This window comes from Somniosus microcephalus, chromosome 2, assembly GCF_052327205.1.
Source record: "Somniosus microcephalus isolate GS21.2 chromosome 2, FLI_Smic_1.0, whole genome shotgun sequence".
In the NCBI taxonomy this organism is placed as follows: domain Eukaryota; kingdom Metazoa; phylum Chordata; class Chondrichthyes; order Squaliformes; family Somniosidae; genus Somniosus; species Somniosus microcephalus.
In genome coordinates this window covers 231519167-231542446 of record NC_140988.1, presented here as the reverse complement: position 1 = coordinate 231542446, position 23280 = coordinate 231519167, and the positions used below count along the sequence as shown (strand labels likewise).

The window sequence follows — 23280 nt, the reverse complement described above, 5'->3', positions numbered from 1 at the left end:
GGTTTCAGATTGTGATGGAATACAATTCTGCTGCTGCTGTTGGCCCACAGCGCCTCATGGATGTCCAGTTTTGAGCTGCTAGATCTGTTCTGAATCTATCCCATTTAGCACAGTGGTTTGCTTAAACAAACATGGCCGTCCACAGCAGATGTTACATTATTATTACACTATTTTACCATTACACTGCAGCAACATATGTATTTTAGGAAGCTATTTTTATAATTTTATAATAGTGTACACATGTAATAGGGTTCTATTTTGCACACTGATTAGTTTGAGGCAGCTACCTGAGTAGGACTATGGACAAGATTCTGAAGGGGATTAACAGGGTAGATGTTTCAGGGGAGGCGGGTACCCGCCCCGCACTGGGACCCGCCCACCCGAGGCAGGAAGGGATTAGTGCCAATTAACTACCTGTTAACAGGCAGTTTTTAGCCTAATCCCTATTTTGAGGGGTGTCGTGTGGGATTCCTGACGGCTCCAAACCACGCCAAGTTAGAGGAGGCGGGCCGTCGGGTTGAAGGACTTGGAGGGGTCGCGATGTCGGTGCTCAGGTGAGTGATGGGTGCATGAGTGCAAAGGTAAGTGTGTTTGGTGTGTCTAAAGTGTGTAAAGAAGTTTAAATTACCTGTACTTACCTGAACAGCCTTTCCTCCTCTAGGTTTCGGGAGTCAGTCACTCAGCTGGCACTGAAAGCAAAATGGCTGCGATCTGTCAAAAGTGACAGCCTTCAGCTTTCATTGCCGGTGAGACTTCTAACTGAGTCTGCGTAGAAGGACTCAGGTTAGAAGTCATCTGTCAGTGTTTGACAGTTTCAAACAGCTGTGAAACACTGATATTTCATCTGTCAAGACCTCTTGACAGATGAAATTTCAGTCTGTGACGTCACCTGTTGCCGGGTGGCCCTTAATTGGCCGCCTGAGCCCGCTGGGCAGGCTTAACAAGTCACTCAAGGGAAAATCGCGCGGATTGGCCGAACGTCAATGTAGGCGGGACTAAAACCCGAAAGTTGTAGTCCCGCCTCCTTCCCGACAGCTTTATGAAAATCTACCCCGTTGTTTCCCCTGGCTGGCGTGTCCAGAACTAGGGGGCATAGTCTAAGGATAAGGGGTTGGCCGTTTAAGACTGAGATGAGGAGGAATTTCTTCACTCAAGAGGGTTGTGAATCTTTGGAATTCTCTACCCCAAAGGGCTGTGGATGCTGAGTCTTTGAGTACAGGAAACTCTTTGGTATCTGGCACCAACGGGACCGGGATGGTGCCAGTTGATTAAAAATTCCAGATGACGGAGAGGGTTACCTACTGAGGATGTTTTTAACCAACAAAAATTAAAAAATCAAGAAATGTGCAGTATATAGTAATTGGGTACTCCTGGCAGCGCGGGAGAGTCAGACTCCTGTTATTGAGGTGTTTGGACTTCCGACAGCGCCAAGAAGCCGAGTAGTAATAGTTTGGAGAACTACCCCCACCGACTAACTCAGCCACCGCGAGAGACTCGGACTCGACAACATTTCCGGTTATTGAGGTGTTGTTTTCAAAGTATGAATTTTGCCGGTTAATAGAGAATTCCAGATATTTAGGTGCCGTTTAAACGAGAGTTTCCTGTATATTCAAGGCTGAGATAGATAGATTTTTGGACTCTAGGGGAATCAAGGGATATGGAGATCGGGCGGGAAAGTGGAGTTGGGGTCGATGATCAGCCATGATCTTATATATGTGCAGGCTCGAGGGGCCGTATGGCCTACTCCCGCTCTTATTTCTTATGGATCCATCCCATTTCTTGATACTGCACATTGGTGTTCCAGTATGATACATCACTGTATATACTCTTGATATTTTTTTTTTTTTTAAATGTCAGCATTCTCTTGCCTACTCATAAGCATCTAATACAAGAAAAGGAAGCCAGGGATGAGAAAAGCCAATTAAAGTTCATCACGTGAATCCAATACAGATTCAGATTAGATTTATTTGCCATATGTAACAAGTACAATGGAATGCTTGTTCCCCGTAGGGACGCGTCAGCTATACATACAGCGCCGCGTTCAGAGTCAATACAATGGCTTCCCGTGGCAGTGGGAGCACGATGTCCCTCAGCCGCTCCGTCCTCCTCTTCACCGCGGCCTCCTCCTTGCTGTTGCCGGCCCCACGTGTGGTGGCCTCCTTCTCCCACTCTGGCCACCATGCCCAGCTCCCCTCCTCCCATCCGGACTGCGAGTTACCTGAAATGGAGCTGTCGGCCGACGTGTTGCAGCGTGTCGTGAGTCTGCTGCTGCTGCTCGTTGCGCTGCGCTCCTCTGCCCGACTCGCCGAACACCTAGTCGGGATGTGAATGCTCCAATGCGGCCTCCTCTTCACCGTCGCCGGCTCCACGGCCCGGGGCCTACTTCTCTCTCTTCACGGGTCGGCCTTTGGCCGCTATGCTCGGCTCCCCTCCTCCCAGTCGGAATTCCTTCCCGCCGAGGAGCTGCCAGCCGATGTGCTCCAGCGGGTCGGCTTGGCTGTTGCTGCTGACCGCGCTGCGCTGCGGTCGGCTTGGCTGTTGCTGCTGACCGCACCGCGCTGCGCTGCCTCTGCCCGAGCACCTCGCTCCGGTTGCGGGAGCGAGCGGCGAGAGCTGGCTGCCCGAAACAGGGAGAACGATCTCCGCACCGGACCGTCACGGCCGCCATCTTGACCTGTAGCCTCCCATCATGGCATCTGATTGTATTTTCAATAACCCTAATCTTTCTACCTTGCTTGATGGATTATTTGAAACTTTTTCTCACTGTTTTGTAAAATCATAGAACATTACAGTGCAGCAACATTTAGTCTGGGCCAGTGTTTTTCTCTACTTGAGCCACTTAGTCGATCATACTCTCATTTTCCATTTCCTTGAGTATTCCTCTTTTTCAAGTAACTTTCATTTCCTTGTAAAAATAATTTATGATCTATTTCAACAATTCCTCGCAGAGAATTGCACATTCCAACCACCCTTTGACATTTTTTTTTTGTAACTTCCCCTTCAATTCTTTTTGCAATTATTTTACATTTGTGCCCCTCGTTCATTACTAGCTTACCAACTAGTGGAAATAATCTTCCATTTTATCATAACCTTTCATAATCTTGAAAACATCCCATCGGGTCACACCTTAACCTTCTCCATTTTAATGAAATAAGTCTTGACTTCTCAAGTTTTTCTTCACCGCTGTAATCCCTCGTCCCTGGTAATATCTTAATGAATCTATGCTGCACCTTTTGCATTGTTTTTATATCCTTCCTATAATGGGGTAGCCAAAACAGCACACACTACTCCTGTGACTCTCGCCTCCGAGTCAGAAGGTTGTGGGTTCAAGCCCCCCTCCAGAAACTTGAGCACAAGCTGATATTTCAGTGCAGTACTAAGGAAGTGCTACACTGTCGGAAATGTCATCTTTCAGATGTTAAACCGAGGTCCCATCTGTCCTCCCATGACACTTTTCAAAGAATAGCAGGGGAGTTCTCGCCAACATTTATCCCTCAACCAACATCACTAAATCAGATTATCTGGTTATTATCTCATTGCTGTTTGTGGGACCTTGCCCAGCACAAATTGGCTTCCATGTTTTCTATTACCACAGTGACCACTTCAAAATGTACTTAATTGGCTGTAAAGCCCTTTGGGAAATCCTGATGTTGTGAAAGGCGCTATATATAAATACAAGTTTTTTCTTGGTTTTGAACCTAGAGACAGAATAAAAAAGCAAGAATTGCAATTTTTAATTGTCTGCTTGCAATGCCACTTTTACTAACCTGGGTATCTGCACACTAAGGTCCCTCTGCTCTACAATCCATTTTTAATACAATTTAAAGTGTATTTCTTTCCCTATTCATTCTTCCAAAATGTATTAATTCACATTTTTCTGCATTGAACTGCATCTTCCGCCTACCTATGTCTTCCTGCATCACGATTAAGCTGCACCTCCCAATTTGGTGTCAGCAGCAAATGTTCAATATTTCCAAGTCCAGACCAACTCCCTCCACCTCGCCAGCTCCCTCCCTGTTTTTAAAAATCTATTTCATACCCTTCTCTCCCAGTTTCATTAGGCTTCCCCACTTTAACCCCCTCTATTTTCTGCTCAGCAAGCACTGTTTTATACCTCAATGTAAAGTGCTGTGAAATGTTTTCATGCATGCGAGGATCACTATAAAAATGCAAGTTGTTGTTGCTATGGTAGATTGTGCACTGAGACACTTGGCCCCACATACTGGCTTTCTTGTGTTTTTTTTGGGAGTGGGGGGAACTTGTAGGTATCTTTTCAGTGTGCATCTTCTTAGAATTGAATGAAGACTGGTTTATTTTGCCCATTACTGTACCTGGCCTTTGATTGATGTTTCTAGGCACACCATTGCTGTCAATCCTTGACTCTGAAGCAGTTAATATAAGAACATAAAAGAATCAGGAGCAGGCCACACATCCCCTCGAGCCTGTTCCGCCATTCAATAAGATCATGGCTGACCTTCAACCTCAACTCCACTTTCCTGCCCGATCTCCATATCCCTGGATTCCCTAGAGTCCAAAAATCTATATCTCGGCTTCGAATATACTCAACGATTCAGCATCCACAGCCCTTTCTGGTAGAGAATTCCAAATATTCACAACCCTCTCCGTTAAGAAATTCCTCCTCATCTCAGTCTTCAATGGCCTTGAAGAAATAATTGTTGAGTAAGGAAACTTTGTTATATCCGGCACCGACAGGACCGAGCTGTTGCCGATCTATCAAAACTGCCGGACATACAAAGTTAATGTTGAAGCATACGGAGATTTTCGTCTCTGTATCTGACAACAAACACTGTTGCTTAGCAACAGCTTGTAAACAGTCGGCCCGTACCTTGGAAGCGTCTCTGTAGCTTAGCAACAGCTTCAGAGAGACTTTCCAAAGCCTGACTGTTGGGGAAAAAAAAGCCACGAGAAGAGAACGGCTCTTGATTTCTGCCAGTAGATCGAGGTTTCCGGACATACAACCTCCAGATAAACCAAAGTCTCCTGTACTTTGAGAAAGCAAATAAAACTGACACCATGATGACTAATTTTCAGTCTTTACCTACCTTCTGTTGTCACCTCCCCTCCAACTTCACCATCTCCCACAGCCTCTCCCATCTACCTGCCTTTGATGTCTAATACCGCCTTTTCACAGGAATTAAGGGTTTTAAGTGCTGTTGTTCCTTTCCCAGTCACATTTCTCTGGCAACGATTATGAGAGCTTTTCTTTTGGAGGGAGAGGACACCATGTTAAAAGCATGAGTGGCATGACACTTCTCCCATATGAATGCAAGCATCCCATGATGAGCGGTAACATTGCCCCTATAAATCAAGTGTTCCTGAAGACTTGCAGAGGTCGTTGTAGCAAACAATGCGAGTTGACAGTGGTTTTGAGTAAAGATGGTGCCCGAGTGTTTGCCAAGGTTGCCTTTGGCAGAAGTGAGTTTCCCTGACATCCAGGTGCTGACAGAGAAAGGGTACTAAACGTCAGGAAGTGAGTGAAGGCTCTATCAGTGATACAGGATGAGGTTTGGCAACAATGCCTTGACTTACTTTGGCTTCATAAGAATTAAGAGCAGGAGTAGGCTATGCAGCCCCTTGAGCCTGCTCCGCCATTCAATAAGATCATGGCTGATCTTCGACCTCAACACCACTTTCCTGCTCGATTTCCATATCCCTTGATTCCCCTAGAGTCCAAAAATCTATATCTCAGCCTTGAATATACTCAACAATTCAGTATGCACAGCCCTCTGGGGTAGAGAATTCCAAAGATTCACAACCCTCAGTGAAGAAATGCCTCCTCCATCTCAGTCTTAAATGGTCGACCCCTTATCCTGAGACTAGGCCACCTTGTTCTAGGCTCTCCAGCCAGGGGAAACTACCTCTCAGCATCTACCCTGTCAATCCCCCTCAGAGCCTTATATGTTTCAATGAGATCACCTCTCATTCCTCTAAATGTCAGAGTATAGGCCCAATCTCCTCAATCGCTCCTCATAGGACAACCCTCTCATCCCAGGAATAATCTAGTGAACCTTCATTGCACCGCCTCGAAGGGAAGTATATCCTTCCTCAGATAAGGAGACCACAACTGTGCACAGTACTCCAGGTGTGGTCTCACCAAAACACTGTACAATTGCAGCAAAACTTCCTTACTCTTGTACTCCAACCCTCTTGCAATAAAGGCCAACGTGCCATTTGCCTTTCTAATTGCTTGCTGTACCTGCATGCTAACTCTGCGTTTCCTGTAGAAGGACACCTAAATATCTCTGAACCCCACCATTTAAAAAATATTCTGTTTTTCTATTCTTCCTACCAAAGTGAATGACCTCACATTTCCCTGCTTTATACTCCATCTGCCACCTTATTGCCCTCTCACTTAACCTGTCTATATCCCTTTGCAGGCTCTTTGTCATAGTCATAGGCCTAGAAATTCGGTATAGCCGCGTTTGGGGCGCTAGTCCTGGCAATGCGTAAAGTTTAGCGCCAGGCGCAATTTAGCGCCACCTAGCGCGATATTGGGTTGCAGCGCCCCTAAAGGTGATTGCGGCGCTAAATCAGGCGCTGCATGCTACTCTTAAGGCGCTAACCCGGTGGCGCAACCCAATTTCGCGGCGGCGGGGCGCAACGAGGGTGCTGTCAATAATCACTTTCCCTGAGACACACTGGCGCCGGCCAGCTCTTAAAGGGGCAGGTCAATTGGCATCACCAGACACACTCACTGCCTTGTAGGTCTTCAAAGCAGTGGGAGCCTACCTGTGGCGCACCAGCCTAGCAAGACATGGAAAGGGTGAGGCAGAGGGCGGAACACCTCACTGATGGGGCATTGGATGCTTTGGTTGGTGCAGTGGAATCAAGGCCAAGGAAGATGGTCGGAATGTGATTTATGTTTTGGACAGTCTCCCAGGTGTGAGAGTCAGTTATGTGTCAGTGTATTAGTTTTGCTTTCTGTTGCCTTAGCTTTCTCATGTTTGAAGGAACCACATTTTGTGTAATGAAACACTTTCTTCATTTACAATGGCCATGCCTGCTATTTACATGCATCTTGCCCTTCACAGGCTTGGGGGTATCAGACCGGTTCCATTCCTGTTCTTGGAATGGCAGCAAGCATTCCGAGAGAGGGGCCTAGAAGCTACTTCTGATCAGCCTCTGATGTGCAGCCTGAGAAGAGCCGCTCGCGTAGAAGTTCAGGCCAGCAGCCATCTTCTCAGCTGCCAACAGAGATGTCCTGCACCTTATGAGGCTGCAGATCTGGCTGAAGCAGCTGGCACAGCTCAGTCACCACCTCCTTTCTAAATCGCAGCCTTCTGACACACTGCTCCTCCGGCATGTTCATGTAGGAAAACTGCTGTCGGATAACCCTGCCAGCGTAAGGTCTGCTGTGACGACGTCTGTTGGCCCTCCTCCGTCTGGCCATGCCCGCCCCCCTCTCCCTGCGTCTCAGTGCCCTTTCCAGATGATTCAGCAGCAGGACGTTCCCCTCCAATGCAGCCCCCCATGATAAGTGACCACAGGAAGGTTCCCCGTTGTCAAGGCTCACCAACAGCAAGGTGATGGTCAGAAGGCTGAAGATCGTCTGCCTGCGCTGGCTCAGTGGTCAAATGGCTCTCAGTGTGCAGCTCAGCAACTCTTTGTAGCTCTCGAGGAAGTTGTGATCCAAAAATGGCTGCCGCTTTTAAACCACACCAGTCCCCTTTAAATAACGCTCTTCCAACCAGAGAGCGACTTGGTAAGGCCCAGGTAAGCTGTCACTATTAGCGCCAGGCGCTACGGAGGGGGGCGCCACTGAATTTCCGGTCCGGGGCACCCAAAAGGCGTTGCACACTCAAATGACGTCGTCATCAGTCTGCGCCCATGAGCGGGCGCTAAAATTTAGCGCCGGCGCTAAATGTATGCTCAATATGGGGCGAGGCGCTAAGCGCCTTGTGCCCGCCCAGAAATTGGCTAGCGCCCCACTTCTCAGCCTCTTTAGGCATTAATCGGTGGCGCTATCAACCGAATTTCTCCCCCATAGAGTTATACAGCACAGAAAGAGGCCCTTCGGTCCACGCTGGCCATCAAGCCCGATCTAATCTAAACCCATTTTCCAGCATTTGGTCCGTAGCCTTGTATGCTATGGCATTTCAAGTGCTCATCCAAATGCTTCTTGAATGTTGAGGGTTCCTGCCTCTACCACCCTTTCAGGCAGTGAGTTCCAGATTCCAACCACCCTCTGGGTGAAAAAGTTTTTCCTCAAATCCCCTCTAAACCGCCTGCCCCTTACCTTGAATCTATGCCCCCTTGTTATTGACCCCTCTACTAAAGGGGAAAAGTTCCTTTATATCCACCCTATCTATGCCCCTCATAATTTTGTATACCTCAATCAGGTCCCCCCTCAGCCTTCTCTGCTCCAAGGAAAACAACCCTAGCCTGTCCAGTCTTTCTTCATAGCTGAAGCGCTCCAGCCCAGGTAACATCCTGGTAAATCTCCTCTGCACCCTCTCCAAAGCAACCACATCCTTCCTATAGTGTGGCGACCAGAACTGCACACAGTACTCCAGCTGTGGCCTTACCAGCGTTTTGTACAGCTCCATCATAACCTCCCTGCTTGTATATTCTATGCCTCGGCTAAACGCGGCAAGTATCCCATATGCCTTTTTAACCACCTTATCCACCTGTTGTGCTGCCTTCAGGGATCTATGTACATGCACACCAAGGTCCCTCTGATCCTCTGTCTTTCCTAGGGTCTTACCATTCATTGTGTATTCCCTTGCCTTGTTAATCTGTTCAAAATGCACCACCTCACTTTTCAGGGTTAAATTCCATTTGCCACTGTTCCGCCCATCTGACCAACCCATCTATATCATCCTGTAGCCTGAGGCTTCCCGCCTCGCTATTTACCACCCCACCAATTTTCATGTCACCTGCGAACTTACAGCTTACTTTACCACCTAGCTTTGCATTGGCAGCAAACTTGGATACATTGCACTCGGTCCCTTCGTCTAAGTCATTAATATAAATTGTAAATAGCTGAGGCCCAAGCACTGACCCTTGCCGCACCCCACTAGTCACAGCCTGCCAACCCGAAAATGACCCGTTATCCCTACTCTCTGTTTTCTGTCCATTAGCCAATCCTATATTCATCATGCTAATATATTACCCCCAACCTTATGAACCCTTATCTTGCATAACAACATTATGTGGCACCTTATCAAATGCCTTTTGGAATTCCAAATAAACAACATCCACTGGTTCCCCTTTATCTACCCTGCTAGTTACATCCTCAAAACTAATAAATTTGTTTAACATGACTTCCCTTTCATAAAACCGTGTTGACTCTGCTGAATCATATGATTTTCTAAATGCCCTGTTGCCACTTCCTTAATAATGGATTCCAGCATTTTCCCAACAACTGATGTTAGTCTAACTGGCCTGTAGTTCCCTGTTTTCTCTCTCCCTCCTTTCTTGAATAGCAGGGTTACATTTGCTACCTTTCAGTCTGCTGGGATCATTCTAGAATCTGGGGAATTTTAGAAGATCATGACCAGTGCATCCACTATCTCTGCAGCCACCTCTCTTAAAACCCTAGGATGTAGGCCATCAGGTCCAGGGGATTTGTCGGCTTTTAGTCCCATTCGTTTCTCAAGTACTTTTTCTCTACTGATCTTAATTACTTCTAAGTTCCTCACTCTCTTTAGCCCCTTGGTTCTGTGAGGGAATACGCCATATTTCAAAAAGATACACCATAATATGAACAGAATTCTGATATTTATTAATATGATATACTGGGTTTAAAAATCTAAAGCCTCGGAGACAGGCTGCAAACAGAAATACAGGCTTCTGAGATAAAGATCAGTTGTTTAACAAAGTTGTAAAAACCAAACAAGCTTTGAAATGGGAATTAGTTAAATATACTAAAACAATTACCCCATTGAAATGGCAGTTTGGCACTTCCGAAAGGTCTAGAGTTTGGAGGGAACACAATGAAAATGCCCAGTTTAAGGTGTTACCAGCTAACACATTGAACAGAAACAAACATTAAAAGAGGCATGTGCCTTTGAAAAGATGACATCAAGTAAAATAAACACCTGCTGGTCAAATAGTTTTTATGTTAAACTTGGAAGACAGGAAACACGATTAAATATACAACCAATTGAGATAGCTAGAAATGCATGAACCACCCTAGTTGAAGTGTCTTTAACATATACATAGTAAATATGATACCAACAAGAACACTTTGAAGATATGACTTCAGTAGATGCACCAAGCAATTACATTGAGTTTGTATTGAACTTGGAACACCAAGGAGTCACAATGTCTGCTAAAAACCAGTAAAGCCAATATTAAGAATTGAATGAAAGCATTTTGTAAGAATGGCATCAAACAGAAACCATAGCTGTCATATTGTTTTTATGATGGTTTTTGAAATACCTAAAAGGTAGAGGTATAATTGTGCATGCAATAGTTGAATTGATAGTAAGATAGAAAGCATTCAACAGAGTTCTCAATAAAGACAATTAGCTGACATCAGCAGAGAACTTCAAAGAATAAACCACTGCAAAAAGGGTATAAAAATAAGAAATAACAGAAAATGCTGGAAAAAACTCAGCAGGTCAGGCAACATCCGTGGAGAGAAATTTGAGTTGACGTTTCGGGTCGAACCCTTCTTCAAAACTGGAACGAAAAGAAACTGGATCGAAGGCAGGGCTGCGATCGGACAAAAGAGTAAAAGAAACAAAAGAAGTAAAAGAAACAAGAAGTAAAAGAGATTAGAAGCTAGACGAGATGGTAATAGGCTGAGATTAGATGTAAAGTGTATTGGCAGGGCAAAAGATAGCTGCCAGGTGTGTGAGAGAAACAAAAGGGGGGGGGGGGGGGAAAGGAGTGGAAAAATTACAAGAAAAAATGAAATGGGGGCCAAGCTTATGATCTGAAATTGTTGAACTCGATATTGAGTCCGGAAGGCTGCAGAGTGCCTAATCGGAAGATGAGGTGCTGTTCCTCGAGTTTACGTTGAGCTTCCGTGGAACAATACAAGAGGCCAAGGACGGTGAGGTCCGAGTGGGAATGGAGCAGTGAATTAAAATGACAGGTGACCGGAAGCTCAGGGTCACCCTTATGGACTGAACGGAGGTGTTCCGCAAAGCGGTCACCCAATCTGCGTTTGGTCTCCCCAATGTAGAGGAGACCGCATCGTGAGCAGCGAATACAGTATACTAGATTGCGAGAAGTACAAGTAAATCACTGTTTCACCTGGAAGGGGTGTTTGGGGCCCTGGACAGTGGGAAGGGGGGAGGTATAGGGGCAGGTGTTACATCTCCTCCGCTTGCACGGGAAGGTGCCAGGCGAAGGGGAAGGGCTGTTGGGGGTGATAGAGGAGTGGACTAGGCTGTCTCGGAGGGAGCGGTCCCTGCGGAATGCTGAAAGGGGAGGGGAGGGGAAGATGCGTTTGGTGGTGGGATCACTTTGGAGGTAGTGGAAATGCTGGAGGATGATCCGTTGAATGTGGAGGCTGGTGGGGTGAAAGGTGAGGACAAGGGGAACCCTATCGTGGTTCTGGGAGGGAGGGGCAGGGGTGAGGGCAGAAGTGCAGGAGATAGAACTGACAGTCGAGGGCAGTGTCAACCACGGTAGAGGGGAATCCTCGGTTGCGGAAAAAGGAAGACATGTCTGAAGCACTGGTGTGGAAGGTGGCATCGTCGTCGGAGCTTTTCAAACAAATTCAGAACTCACTGAACGGGGCAAGCATTTCTCAACTTCACAGGCATGCTCTAAGTTTTTAAACTGAGTCTCAGGTAATCAAAGTAATTGATTTTGGTGGATGTTCTGGATTTAGAAATAGAAATGTAACGAAGTAAAGATTTGAAAATAAGGATCTCTGAGAAATAAGAAATGTAAGCTATCTGTATTTTGAATTGTTAATATTGCAACTGATTCAACAGCTGTTAAATGAATGTCGGCTCTTAAATAAAACTATATATTTTTAGGATTGTCTCAGAGTAATTCTGTATAAACTCCCGAACCCAATTTCTGTACACTCTTTTGTAAGGAGTTGCAGAATTCTGGGGGGTATTCCAGACCCTCATGATATCCAGAAGGTTACAGTCTAGTTAAATTTATTAAAAATGCTATCTGGAGGATGGTAACATCTTCAGTCATTCCTTTCTTTTAGGGAGAGATAGCCTGAACCTTTAGACCCATTTAAGTGTCTTATGGAATTCGGCTATCTCTAACTTAAGTTGAAGGTGAACGTCTGGGGAATACACCTGATCTGGGGTAGCCCAAAAGGGCTAGGACTTGTAATTATCCCTTCAGTTCCTCACTATTTTTGGTATGCTTTTTGTGTCTTCTACTGTGAAGACAAAATATTTGTTTAAAGTCTCTGCCATTTCCTTATTCCCCATTATAATTTTGCCTGTCTCAGCCTCTAAGGGACCAATGCTTACTTTTGCTACTCTTCCTTTTTACATACTTGTAGAAACTCCTATAATCTCTGTTTCATATTTCTTGCTAGTTTACTCTGTCTATTTTCTGCCTTTTTATTAATTTTTTAGTCATCCTTTGCTGGTTTCTAAAGCTCTGTCACCCATGCTGTTAATCACACTTGAACCAGAATTTAAAATCTTTGACAGACCTGGGTCAGTCGGGTATATTTTCCAATCGCTCAGGTTGATTGTGGAGTACTGGAACATTGACTAGAAAATCTGGCTTAGATACCTATAGTCAGAGCTGCTCCACTTTAGTGCCAAGAGTGATTTTTGAGGAGGCCATTTTGATCAGCCTAAAGTGATCTAGCTGAAAAGGAACCAAAGCTTCATTAAATATTATAATAGGAAGAAGGTTATAGGTGAAGGATTGCTGCACTGTTAGAGGTGCTGTCTTTCGGATGAGCTGTTAAATTGAGGCTCTGCTGAGCTGGATGTAAAGGATTCCTTAGCACTATTTGAAGCAGGGAATTCTCCTGACATCCAGATCGGCATTCTTCCCTTAACCAACATCGCCAGAAACAGATGATCCAGTCATTCATTCACTTGCTATTTGTAGAACTTGCTGTGTACAAATTGGCTGCCAGGTTTGCTGATAAACTGCAATTCGAAAGTTATCCATTGGGTGCCCTTAGAACATGATACAAGAAACTTTCTGGTATCCGGCACGGATGAGACCGAGCTGGCGCCGGTCGATCAACAATGCCGGAGAATCGAGTGCTTTATAGTATCTAGCAACAAACTCTGTTGCTTAGCAACAGCTTCAAAACAATCAGCACAGCTTGCAAGCGTCTCTGTAGCTTAGCAACAGCTTCGGTTAGATGCTTGCACAGCCAGAAATGAGTAAAAAAAAAGTAACTAAAAGTAAAAAAGTTATCTGAACCGACTCCTGAATTTTGCCGGTTAACCGACATTTCCGGTTATTTAGTGGCCGGTTAATCGAAGGTTTCCTGTAATGCACTATATAAATGCAAATTCTTTTTTTCAAGTATTATAATGCATTGAAATGAAATCTAGTGTAACTTCTTAAAAACTGCTTAGGAGAGGAGTGAACTGGACACACTCTTCCTGGAACATGAGTGATAGATTTCTTAAAGGGTCTGAAGCTTTTACAGCTTTTTAAACATTCTGCAGTATGTTTTAGTACCAATCTATTACTAATTTTGCTGGTATTTTTAATGGAAAAAAATAATTTTCCTTTTTTTCTTAGTAGCGCATAATACTTATGTGGGACATAAGAGCTAAATATAGTCTCCTAATTCACCAGAAAGCTAACCATAATCAAAGCATTTCCAAGACTTCAACAGAACAGGAAGAGCTGAAAAAACCTAGGGGACATGAAAAAGGAGCTCTTACAAACTCACAAGCTGCAACAATATTTACCTCCATAAATGGCCACCTACCTTTAAGTGATCAAGGCCCCTGCCACTGAACTTAATATCCACCCCTCCATCACAAGTACACTGTGGCTGCAGTATGTGCATCAGCAACAACTTTCTTTTATATAGCGCCTTTAACGTAAGAAAGCACATCTCAGAAGCATAATCAGACAAAAATTGACACCAAGCCAAAGCTGGAGATGTTAGGAGACATGTCTAAAAGCTTGGTCAAAGAGGTAGGTTTTAAGGAGGATCTTAAAGGATGAGAGAGAGATTATGGGAGGGAATTTCAGAGTTTAGGGCCCAGATGGCTGAAGGCACCACTGCAATGGTGGGGCGATGCACAAGAGGCCAGAGCTCTCATAGGGCTGGCGGAGGTAACAGAGATAGGGAGTGGCGAGGCCACGAAGGCTAGGAGTCTATTACCTATCTGCACTCAGCCAGGGATGCTGCAAGGGAGCCTTAAAAAAAAAAAAAAAAGAGGGAAAGGAGAGAAAATACTTTAAAGGAATTTTGGCCTCACCTTATAATATGTTATGAATTTCATTCAAATTATTTTCATGCAAACACAATTCATTTGAACACTTTCATTCTTGTAGGCAACATACAAGCCTTTGGTGAAGCAGGTTTTAGAGGAGATATTTCATCCAGATCGACCTGACACTGTGGATATTGAGTACATGTCTGGTGGCTTAACAGAACTGCTCAAAACGGGATTCAGCATGTTCATGAAGGTTAGTTACAGTTAACTGAAGAAGTTGACAATCACTATTTAAGGTGCATTATTACCATGAAAAGTGGTAAAGGTTTTCACTAATGATCGTGCATACACAGTACAGATGACAATGTGGGTCAGAGGTGGGGATGTTGCAGTGTTCAGTTCCATTCGCAACTGCTCAGATAATGAAGCAGACCGTGGCTGCATGCAGCAAGACCTCGACAACATTCAGGCAATGACCATCTTCAGAGAGTGAGTCTAACTACCTCCCCTTGACATTCAACGGCATTACCATCATCGAATCCCCCATCAACATCCTGGGGGGTCACCATTGACCAGAAACTGACCAGCCACATAAATACTGTGGCTACAAGAGCAGGTCAGAGGCTGGGTATTCTGCAGCGAGTGACTCATCTCCTGACTCCCCAAAGCCTTTCCACCATCCACAAGGCACACATCAGGAGTGTGATGGAATACTCTCCACTTGCCTGGATGAGTGCAGTTCCAACAACACTAGAAGTTCAACACCATCCAAAACAAAGCAGCCCACTTGATTGGCATCCATCTTATTGCCATTTATCACTTAAATTGTATGGACTGGCAAAAACTGCATTGCACAAAGTTACACTTGTGGCCAATATTAGAAGCTCCGAAGGCAAGATTTGAGATCAAAGTATTGCAGGAAATGAACTGCCTAAAGGCTTCCTGAAAAGACCATGTTGGGCTTCCTTCGATGAGTTTATCCAGTGAGTAGGAAGATCCCCAGTGTGTCCTTTTGTTAAGGGAGGGGAAAATCATCCAGGTTTCCACTCCTGATCACAATCAGTGACTCTTGCTCGAAGTACATGTGTATGGATATCAAGTGAGATGTGGATTGGGCTCAGTTGTGATGCTGCTCAAGGTCAAATCGCCTGAAAACTCTTACCACCGAGGCTTAACCATGATTAATGACCTGTTGGCAAAGTACTGAAGTGCACTCGGCCCCTGTGCAACCATACGAACTACGAGGTGTCAACACTTTGAGAGGAGGAAAGAAATATTAGTCAGATAGGGGAAAAAGTTCACCATCAATATTGCCTCTTCAGTAAGCACAGGCTACCATTCATCACCAACCACCTGGCAAAATATTAGCAGCTCAAAAACCTGAATTACAGCATCCCCAAATAATCAGAAACAAGTAACAGATTGTACTGTGTAAAACTAAACAAACCACATCATTTTCTCCACAAACTGGTAATGTTTGGGGTCACGTACTGTGAATGCTTTCTGAACAATTAAAGTTGATAGAATTATTATTCTTAATCTTAATTTTGTAAATATCACTTTCTGTTTAGTGTATTACAAATGAAGACTCATTTTAGTGCTGAAGTACTCGTATCAGAGTTCCAGACCACACTCATACCAGCCATTAGCAGTATAATTTTGCTAAGTAATAATTTTCAAATACCCGATCAGCAAAACTGATGGAGCAAATTCACCCCCTCCCTCCCCCGTATATATTTGTATTTTCCCTTTGTTTGAGATGAATGAAATAACAACCGATTTCAAAATTAATGATGGTGTTTTGTTACTTGAAATCTTTCCTTGAGACATTTAAATTCTAGAAAGGTACAAATAGCTTCCTGCTAATAAAAGTGACACTATGTAACCATGCACCAGTATCAGCTCATTTATGCCCACCAAGTTTTTATAGGAAAACCTGGAGGTGGGTGGCACACTGTTTTAAATGTTTCCTTCCTTGTAGAAAAGTACATTTTTAACCATTATTTTCATCCTTCTGGAAAAATGTGCTTACAGCTATGGGCCCCAGCCAGGGAGCAGCTCCATGGGGTCATTTCACATACATCTGAGACTGAAAACTTGGTATCAAGCAAGTACACGCTAGTATTCAGCTGATATAAATTTTCTAATCTCAGATACCCATGTGATGAACAAAACAAAATGCTGATTGGACTTGACCCAATGGACCTATCCACTGATGGGGCTTCAGCTCTGTGGTAAGTCTGGTGGTGGTCAGAATGTGTAACTGAACAAACAGAATAGGAGAGAATCGGACCAGCAAAGCAATTTTTTTTTTTTTTTTTTTTTTTTTTTTAATTAAGAAATAAAATTGCCTTTTTTCTGAAATCAATAATTACTATGGAGGCTATATGATGCTTGGTGGAAGTGAATTATTTTCAGTTACTTCCAATTCTAAATTATTTCTGTAAATATATAATAGCCAACATGACACACCGCCACCCCCCCCCCCCCCCCCCCCCAAAACCATTTTATAATTATATGGATGATCCTTTAAATTATTTCTCCAACTTTTCTATCACCATATTGTGTACCTTGTGTGGAATTCCTGCCTGCTGAATGAATAGCTCTTAACATTCTGGTTCAGGTTCCTGCTGATTTTGAAGGTGCAATCAGCATTTCCTACCCGAAGTGGTTCACAAAACGAAGTCTGACACAGTTAAGTGGAGGGAAGGTTTGGTGTGCTCCATGCTCCAGAATAGCATAGTGGCCTCACAGGTCAGTGTATTGGGCCACTAAATTTCTGGCTTCATTATAAATTGAATTGCTGGTGTAATTGCACTTTGATCAGTTGAACCTAATAGGTGAGTAGTGGCTAAGTATTTCTGGAATTTGTTTTGTATTCCTCAGTGTTTATAAAATCTATTCTTGCCAAAAAGAAACAGAAGATATTTCTGGGCAGACTGAATGAAGAGGATTTCTGCGCTGTGGGATATTTTTAACATGCTGTGCAAAACAACTTGTTTAACTGTATTGTACCTTCAGCTACTGTAGCAGTCTCCCCGTAGTGGTATATTTAATACAGAGGCTACATTTAGTGTATTATAACATTGAGCCTTATGTAGATTAAGGAAACTTGGTTTTTAGATAGCATTGCAACTGTTTAGCTACAGTTAAAAAGTTTCACTTTTAAAGACAGAATTTTCTCCTGATCTACATAATGATGCAGTTGTCCATTTTGTTTCCGTGACATTTGCAGGAGCTTACATTAGTACAATGATTTTTGTTGTAATGGTTGTGCATATTAGTATTGTCGAGGTACATAGTTTGTAAGAGTGTTATGTTGATAGTGGCCATAGATAAGGGTGTGTAGCTGGACAGCAGCATGTGGGCTGCCTTGCTTGTTGGGAGGTATTGTTAGGTTCTCATGGTTGTTATGGATCCAGAAATAATACTGTGTATTCCCATCTTCCCTCGCTACCCTTCCCTCCGTGTGGGTTATTCTCTACATCCTCGGCACAGGGCTCAACAGTTACCTTTCATAGACATCCAGCGTGATTCTGCTGGTATAATATAGGTCTGCCTCAACCATTTATCATTTTGTTTTGTGTTTTAAAAACAGTAGAAACTATTACTTTTGTCTGTTTCAACTGCACATTGTTTTCACTAGGTGTGTTGTGATGACCCTCATTAAACAAAAACACAGCCAAGTGTTTAAGCAGTGAATCTGCTAGTCCTTCTATAAATTTCTTTCTGAACCTGTAAAAGTAGCACCGGTATTTTTAATGAAGCACTGTGGGTTCTGTCTTGGAAAGGTGTAGTGAGCTGCAAAGTGTTGTAGATTAGTCTCTGAAACATTCCATGTTATTAACCCGACAGGTGAGCCGGCCCCACCCCAGTGATCACCCCCTGCTAATCCTATTCCTCGTGGGTGGAGTCACAGCCTCAGAGGTCCGAATGATAAAGGAGTCAGTCTCTGCAAACAAACCCAGCTGCCAGGTAAGTAACATTTACACTTAACTGATGCTGTGAGTCAACATTGTACAACTTGTATGCATTTGCTGTTGTTTTAAATGATTGTACCTTGAAACTGCTATGTGAGTAAAGTTTATGCTGAGTTAGCTGGCCATACAGTGCTGCAATTGGCTTTCGTGCCTCTGCGCTAATGAGGGGACAATCAACAGGATTTGCTCTCGTTTGCCATCCAGTAGCCTCTGTTGGAAATGTATTGACCTTGAGTAAGAATAGGATTGAGATTGACTACAATGCCCTCCATAGTAGAATAGCTTGCCTACACTGGCTGTCTAGACTCACATAAGGAGTGGCCACTTCGGCAAGTTACTGAACAGCTACTGGTGTCTATGTAACCTCAGCAAAGAGTAAATGACTTCAGGATGTCAACATCTGCTAATACAATATTTGGGGCTGGTTCCTGCTGCAAGTAGTAACATTTCTATAGCGCTCCTCACATGCACAAAGACGTGTTAGCGTAGTTTACAGAGAAGGCAACCAATGGACACTGAGCAGGAGGAAAAAGGAAATGAGAATAAGTTGAGGAAGATTTCAAAAGCACAGAGGGAGAGGGCAAGGCAGAGGACTTTAGGAAGGATGATCCAGAGGGTAGGAGTGTAGTGAGTAAAGAAGCGGCCACTGATGAAGTGAGGCATAATTAAACCGGTATCGGGAGAGGGGGCAGGGATATATGGCTAGAGTAGATCACTGAGTTATGGTAGGGCAAAGCCAAGAGGAGATTTAAAAGTAACAATGATGATCATCATATTTACAGATGATCTTGTCCAGGGATAGCATGTAAATGATTAAAGGAATGGCACCAAAATTGAAGCATGGGTACATCAGAGGCAACCGTGTTTGTTGGGAAATGTATGAGTGGAACCATGAGCGGAACCATGAGCAAACAGTAAGAGGGAGGCAGCTTGCAGAGGAGAAGCATTGGAGATGGATGAAGTGGTCAACGTTGTTGAAGACAGTGGAGAAATCAAGGAGCACGAGGAAGGAGAGTGAGCACAGTCATAGTTGCAGTGTGTTTAATTTGTGACTTTGATCAGATCAATCTTAGTGCTGTTGGTAGGGCAAAGCCTGATTGGAGGTTGTCTTGAACTGGGGGAGATGAGAGTATAGTTAAGGGGTAACAACATATTCTAGGATATTGGAAAGAAAGGGAAGGATGGTAGTTGGAGAGAATGGGTGGGGTGGGGGGTCAATCTACAAGTCTGCCACCAGGATAAGGGAGCCAATTTAGTAATGTAAATATCCAGAACCAGCTCTCTGATGTCAGTCTCCCAAAATCCAAATTGAAGCAACACCAGTATAAAAGTAGCCTTGGCCACCTAGAAATAATCTGAAGTAAAGGGATACAAAGGCTGGATATTTAAACTGTGTTATGTTATAAGCAGAATATACCTCTTCTACTTCACTAAACCATCAGGAATGCTGCATATTTTGTATCTATATATGTTGAAAAAGATCTACACCCCCAATAGCCTAGTGCATCATCAGCTGGGGAACTAATAACCAATATGGACCAAGTTTGATTCTTCATCTGTGCTAAATTCTATAATCTCAGCTAAAATAAGTTTACTGCAATTGGCCTCAACAGTCCAAGCCAGGGAAAGGAAAAATCAGCAAAGGTTCCAGCTTCTAATCACTATCCAGTAATCCCTGCTGGAAAATGTGCCGGTCTAGATATCAGAGAACAAGATCGGTCTTCGCTGTGATGCCCTCTACAGTTGGAAGCTAGTCAATACTCCCTTTCTAGACTGTCTGCACCAAGTACAAACGCAATGACAATTCGTTATTTTTGTTGGAATTCAGAGACATAGCATGCATTAGTCTATTTGCATGACCAGTACAGAGTGGTTCCTCGTTAAATAGTCAAAGCTGCTTTGTACGTAGGAAAATATTGTAACAAAGGAGTAGTAAGGACTCCAATAAAGTCAAGCTCAATTTTGTGATGTTTTAGTTCATGAAAACAATACACCCGAGGGCTAGCGGTGCCCGTGAAACTACACCAAAAACAATACAGCCGAGGGCTAGCGGTGCCAGTGAAACTACACCAAAAACAATACAGCCGAGGGCTAGCGGTGCCCGTGAAACTACACCAAAAACAATACACCGAGGGCTAGCGGTGCCTGTGAAACTACACCAAAAACAATCCACCCGAGGGCTAGCGGTGCCCGTGAAACTACACCAAAAACAATACAGCCGAGGGCTAGCGGTGCCCGTGAAACTACACCAAAAACAATCCACCGAGGGCTAGCGGTGCCCGTGAAACTACACCAAAAACAATCCACCCGAGGGCTAGCGGTGCCCGTGAAACTACACCAAAAACAATCCACCGAGGGCTAGCGGTGCCTGTGAAACTACACCAAAAACAATACAGCCGAGGGCTAGCGGTGCCTGTGAAACTACACCAAAAACAATACAGCCGAGGGCTAGCAGTGCCCGTGAAACTACACCAAAAACAATCCACCCGAGGGCTAGCGGTGCCCGTGAAACTACACCAAAAACAATACAGCCGAGGGCTAGCGGTGCCCGTGAAACTACACCAAAAACAATCCACCGAGGGCTAGCGGTGCCCGTGAAACTACACCAAAAACAATCCACCCGAGGGCTAGCGGTGCCCGTGAAACTACACCAAAAACAATCCACCGAGGGCTAGCGGTGCCTGTGAAACTACACCAAAAACAATACAGCCGAGGGCTAGCGGTGCCTGTGAAACTACACCAAAAACAATACAGCCGAGGGCTAGCAGTGCCCGTGAAACTACACCAAAAACAATCCACCCGAGGGCTAGCGGTGCCTGTGAAACTACACCAAAAACAATACAGCCGAGGGCTAGCGGTGCCTGTGAAACTACACCAAAAACAATACAGCCGAGGGCTAGCGGTGCCTGTGAAACTACACCAAAAACAATCCACCCGAGGGCTAGCGGTGCCTGTGAAACTACACCAAAAACAATCCACCCGAGGGCTAGCGGTGCCCGTGAAACTACACCAAAAACAATCCACAGAGGGCTAGCGGTGCCCGTGAAACTACACCAAAAACAATCCACCCGAGGGGTAGCGGTGCCCGTGAAACTACACCCAAATAAGAGCCATCACCTTCATGAGAGGAGGGGAGCAAATCAAGGAAAAACCTTCAATAAAAGTGTGTTATGAAACTACTAGAGCACAAGATAAATACAGATCAAGAGGCCATGTGGCCCATCCTGGTTCATCCATCTAGAAAGACTCAACTCCCCCATCAGAACATCTAATTGCTTCTTAAATAATTCTAGGTTTTTCACCTCCACAATTTTCTATCTGGAAATCTATTCCATGTGTCAATCACTGTGTGAAGAAAACTTCCCGATATGAGTCTAACATTTTCCTTTACTAGTTTGAACCTATGCCGCCTTGTCCTACTCTCAAATTTAGTTTAAAGTAATTTTCCAGAACTATTTTTTCTATGTTATTAACTAACTTGTATACCTCAACATCACCTTTCAGTCCCCTCCTGTCAAGGCTGAAAAGCCAAAGACTTGTTTTTCCTCAGTCATCTGACGCTAAGGATTAGCCTCGTGGATCTTCTCTGCACTGCCTCTAGCACCTGAATGCATGTCTTGTTTCTCAGTTTGTGCACATAAACAGGGATTCCACACATGAATATCCTGGCCATTGTATCCGGATAGACTTGGTACAAGGCTTAAGCTGGCTGTTAAACTCCCTAAGCACAATAACTGAGTTTAAAGAAACAATCAAAATTTGTATTAAAAAACATTTTTTGTTCCCCCCCACTTTAACTTGGCATAATTAAGGACCTTCTGTGGAGCGTTTCACATATTTCACTGAGAAAAATCTAAGTGAGCGCACTGTGCACTTTCCCTTGCAAAGATGTGTAGCTGACTGCATACATCAAACCAAACCCACTCCAGTTTCCTCCTCCCCAGAAAATAATGCTTTTAGAATGGACCCTAGTGGCTTTTTTCATTTCTGTTAAAGGGGCCTTGTATTGGGGAACTTTAAAGTAGGCAATTGCTGAAAAAAACAAAAATGCTGGAAATGTATGGCAACTCGACCGCCATCTAAAAGAGAAAGTCATGTTAACATTTCAGGTGTGACCTTCATGAAAGCTCAATTGTCAAATTCTCTCCAAAACATTAACAATGCTAGCATGTCTTTCTCTTTCAAACACTGATCTACCTGCTGTGAATTGCATTACTTCAGATTTTTCAAATTTCCAACATTCTAGCACTCAGTTTTCTTTTATCTGTTTCTAGGGGGGGCGGTGGGAAAAAAACCAGGAACAACATACTCAATAGCTGAAAGCATGTTGGCCGCTGGGGTCAATTGACATTGCAGCGGAAACTGTGTCTGCAGCTGTGCAGATGTGGGTCTTTTTAAAGGGTTTATACCTGGTTCTGCTGATTGTTTTAAAATTGGTAAAGGGAGATGTGATCACTCACACAATAAGTTTGTTGTGTCCCTGATCTGACTGAGCACCACTCTGTTCACAAACCTGGTAAAGAGGTTTGCAAGCCACTTCACCAGACAGGAAAGCTTCTTTAATATACAATGCTATTTATTGTTGAACTTAAGTGAATTGGGTATTTGTAAACCTTTTTTAATCCTGATACATGCGCGGTCTACTAAGTCGTGCCTTTTCATTCTATTTTTATAAAGCCACTGGTATTTAGTAAATGAAAACCTGGTCAGTTGGTAAAGGCAGGCTTGCAGACCAGAAGGCCCCCGATTCAGTCAGCTGAAGTGATATTAGAGGACCTCTAATTAACCTCTGTCTCCTTCTCTGTTCAGGGGCACTAGCATAGAAGATAGGAGCAGGTGTAGGCCATTCAGCCCTTCGAGCCTGCTCCGCCATTCAATGAGATCATGGCTGATCATCCAAATTCAGTTCCCTGTTCCTACCTTCTCTCCATATCCCTTGATCCCTTTAGCCTTAAGAAATATATCTAACTCCTTCTTGAATA

At 44.1% G+C, this 23280-nt stretch overlaps 1 protein-coding gene across 1 annotated transcript in view; it reads left to right on the top strand.

Moving 5' to 3' along the window:
* The window catches only part of scfd2 (sec1 family domain containing 2), a 461156-nt gene that overhangs the window by 429847 nt on the left and 8029 nt on the right, over positions 1-23280 (top strand). Inside the window, exons 6-7 of the mRNA XM_085969951.1 lie at positions 14437-14571; positions 18174-18293. Of these exons, the coding sequence (XP_085826077.1) occupies positions 14437-14571; positions 18174-18293 (255 nt within the window). The remainder of the gene's footprint in view (positions 1-14436; positions 14572-18173; positions 18294-23280) is intronic.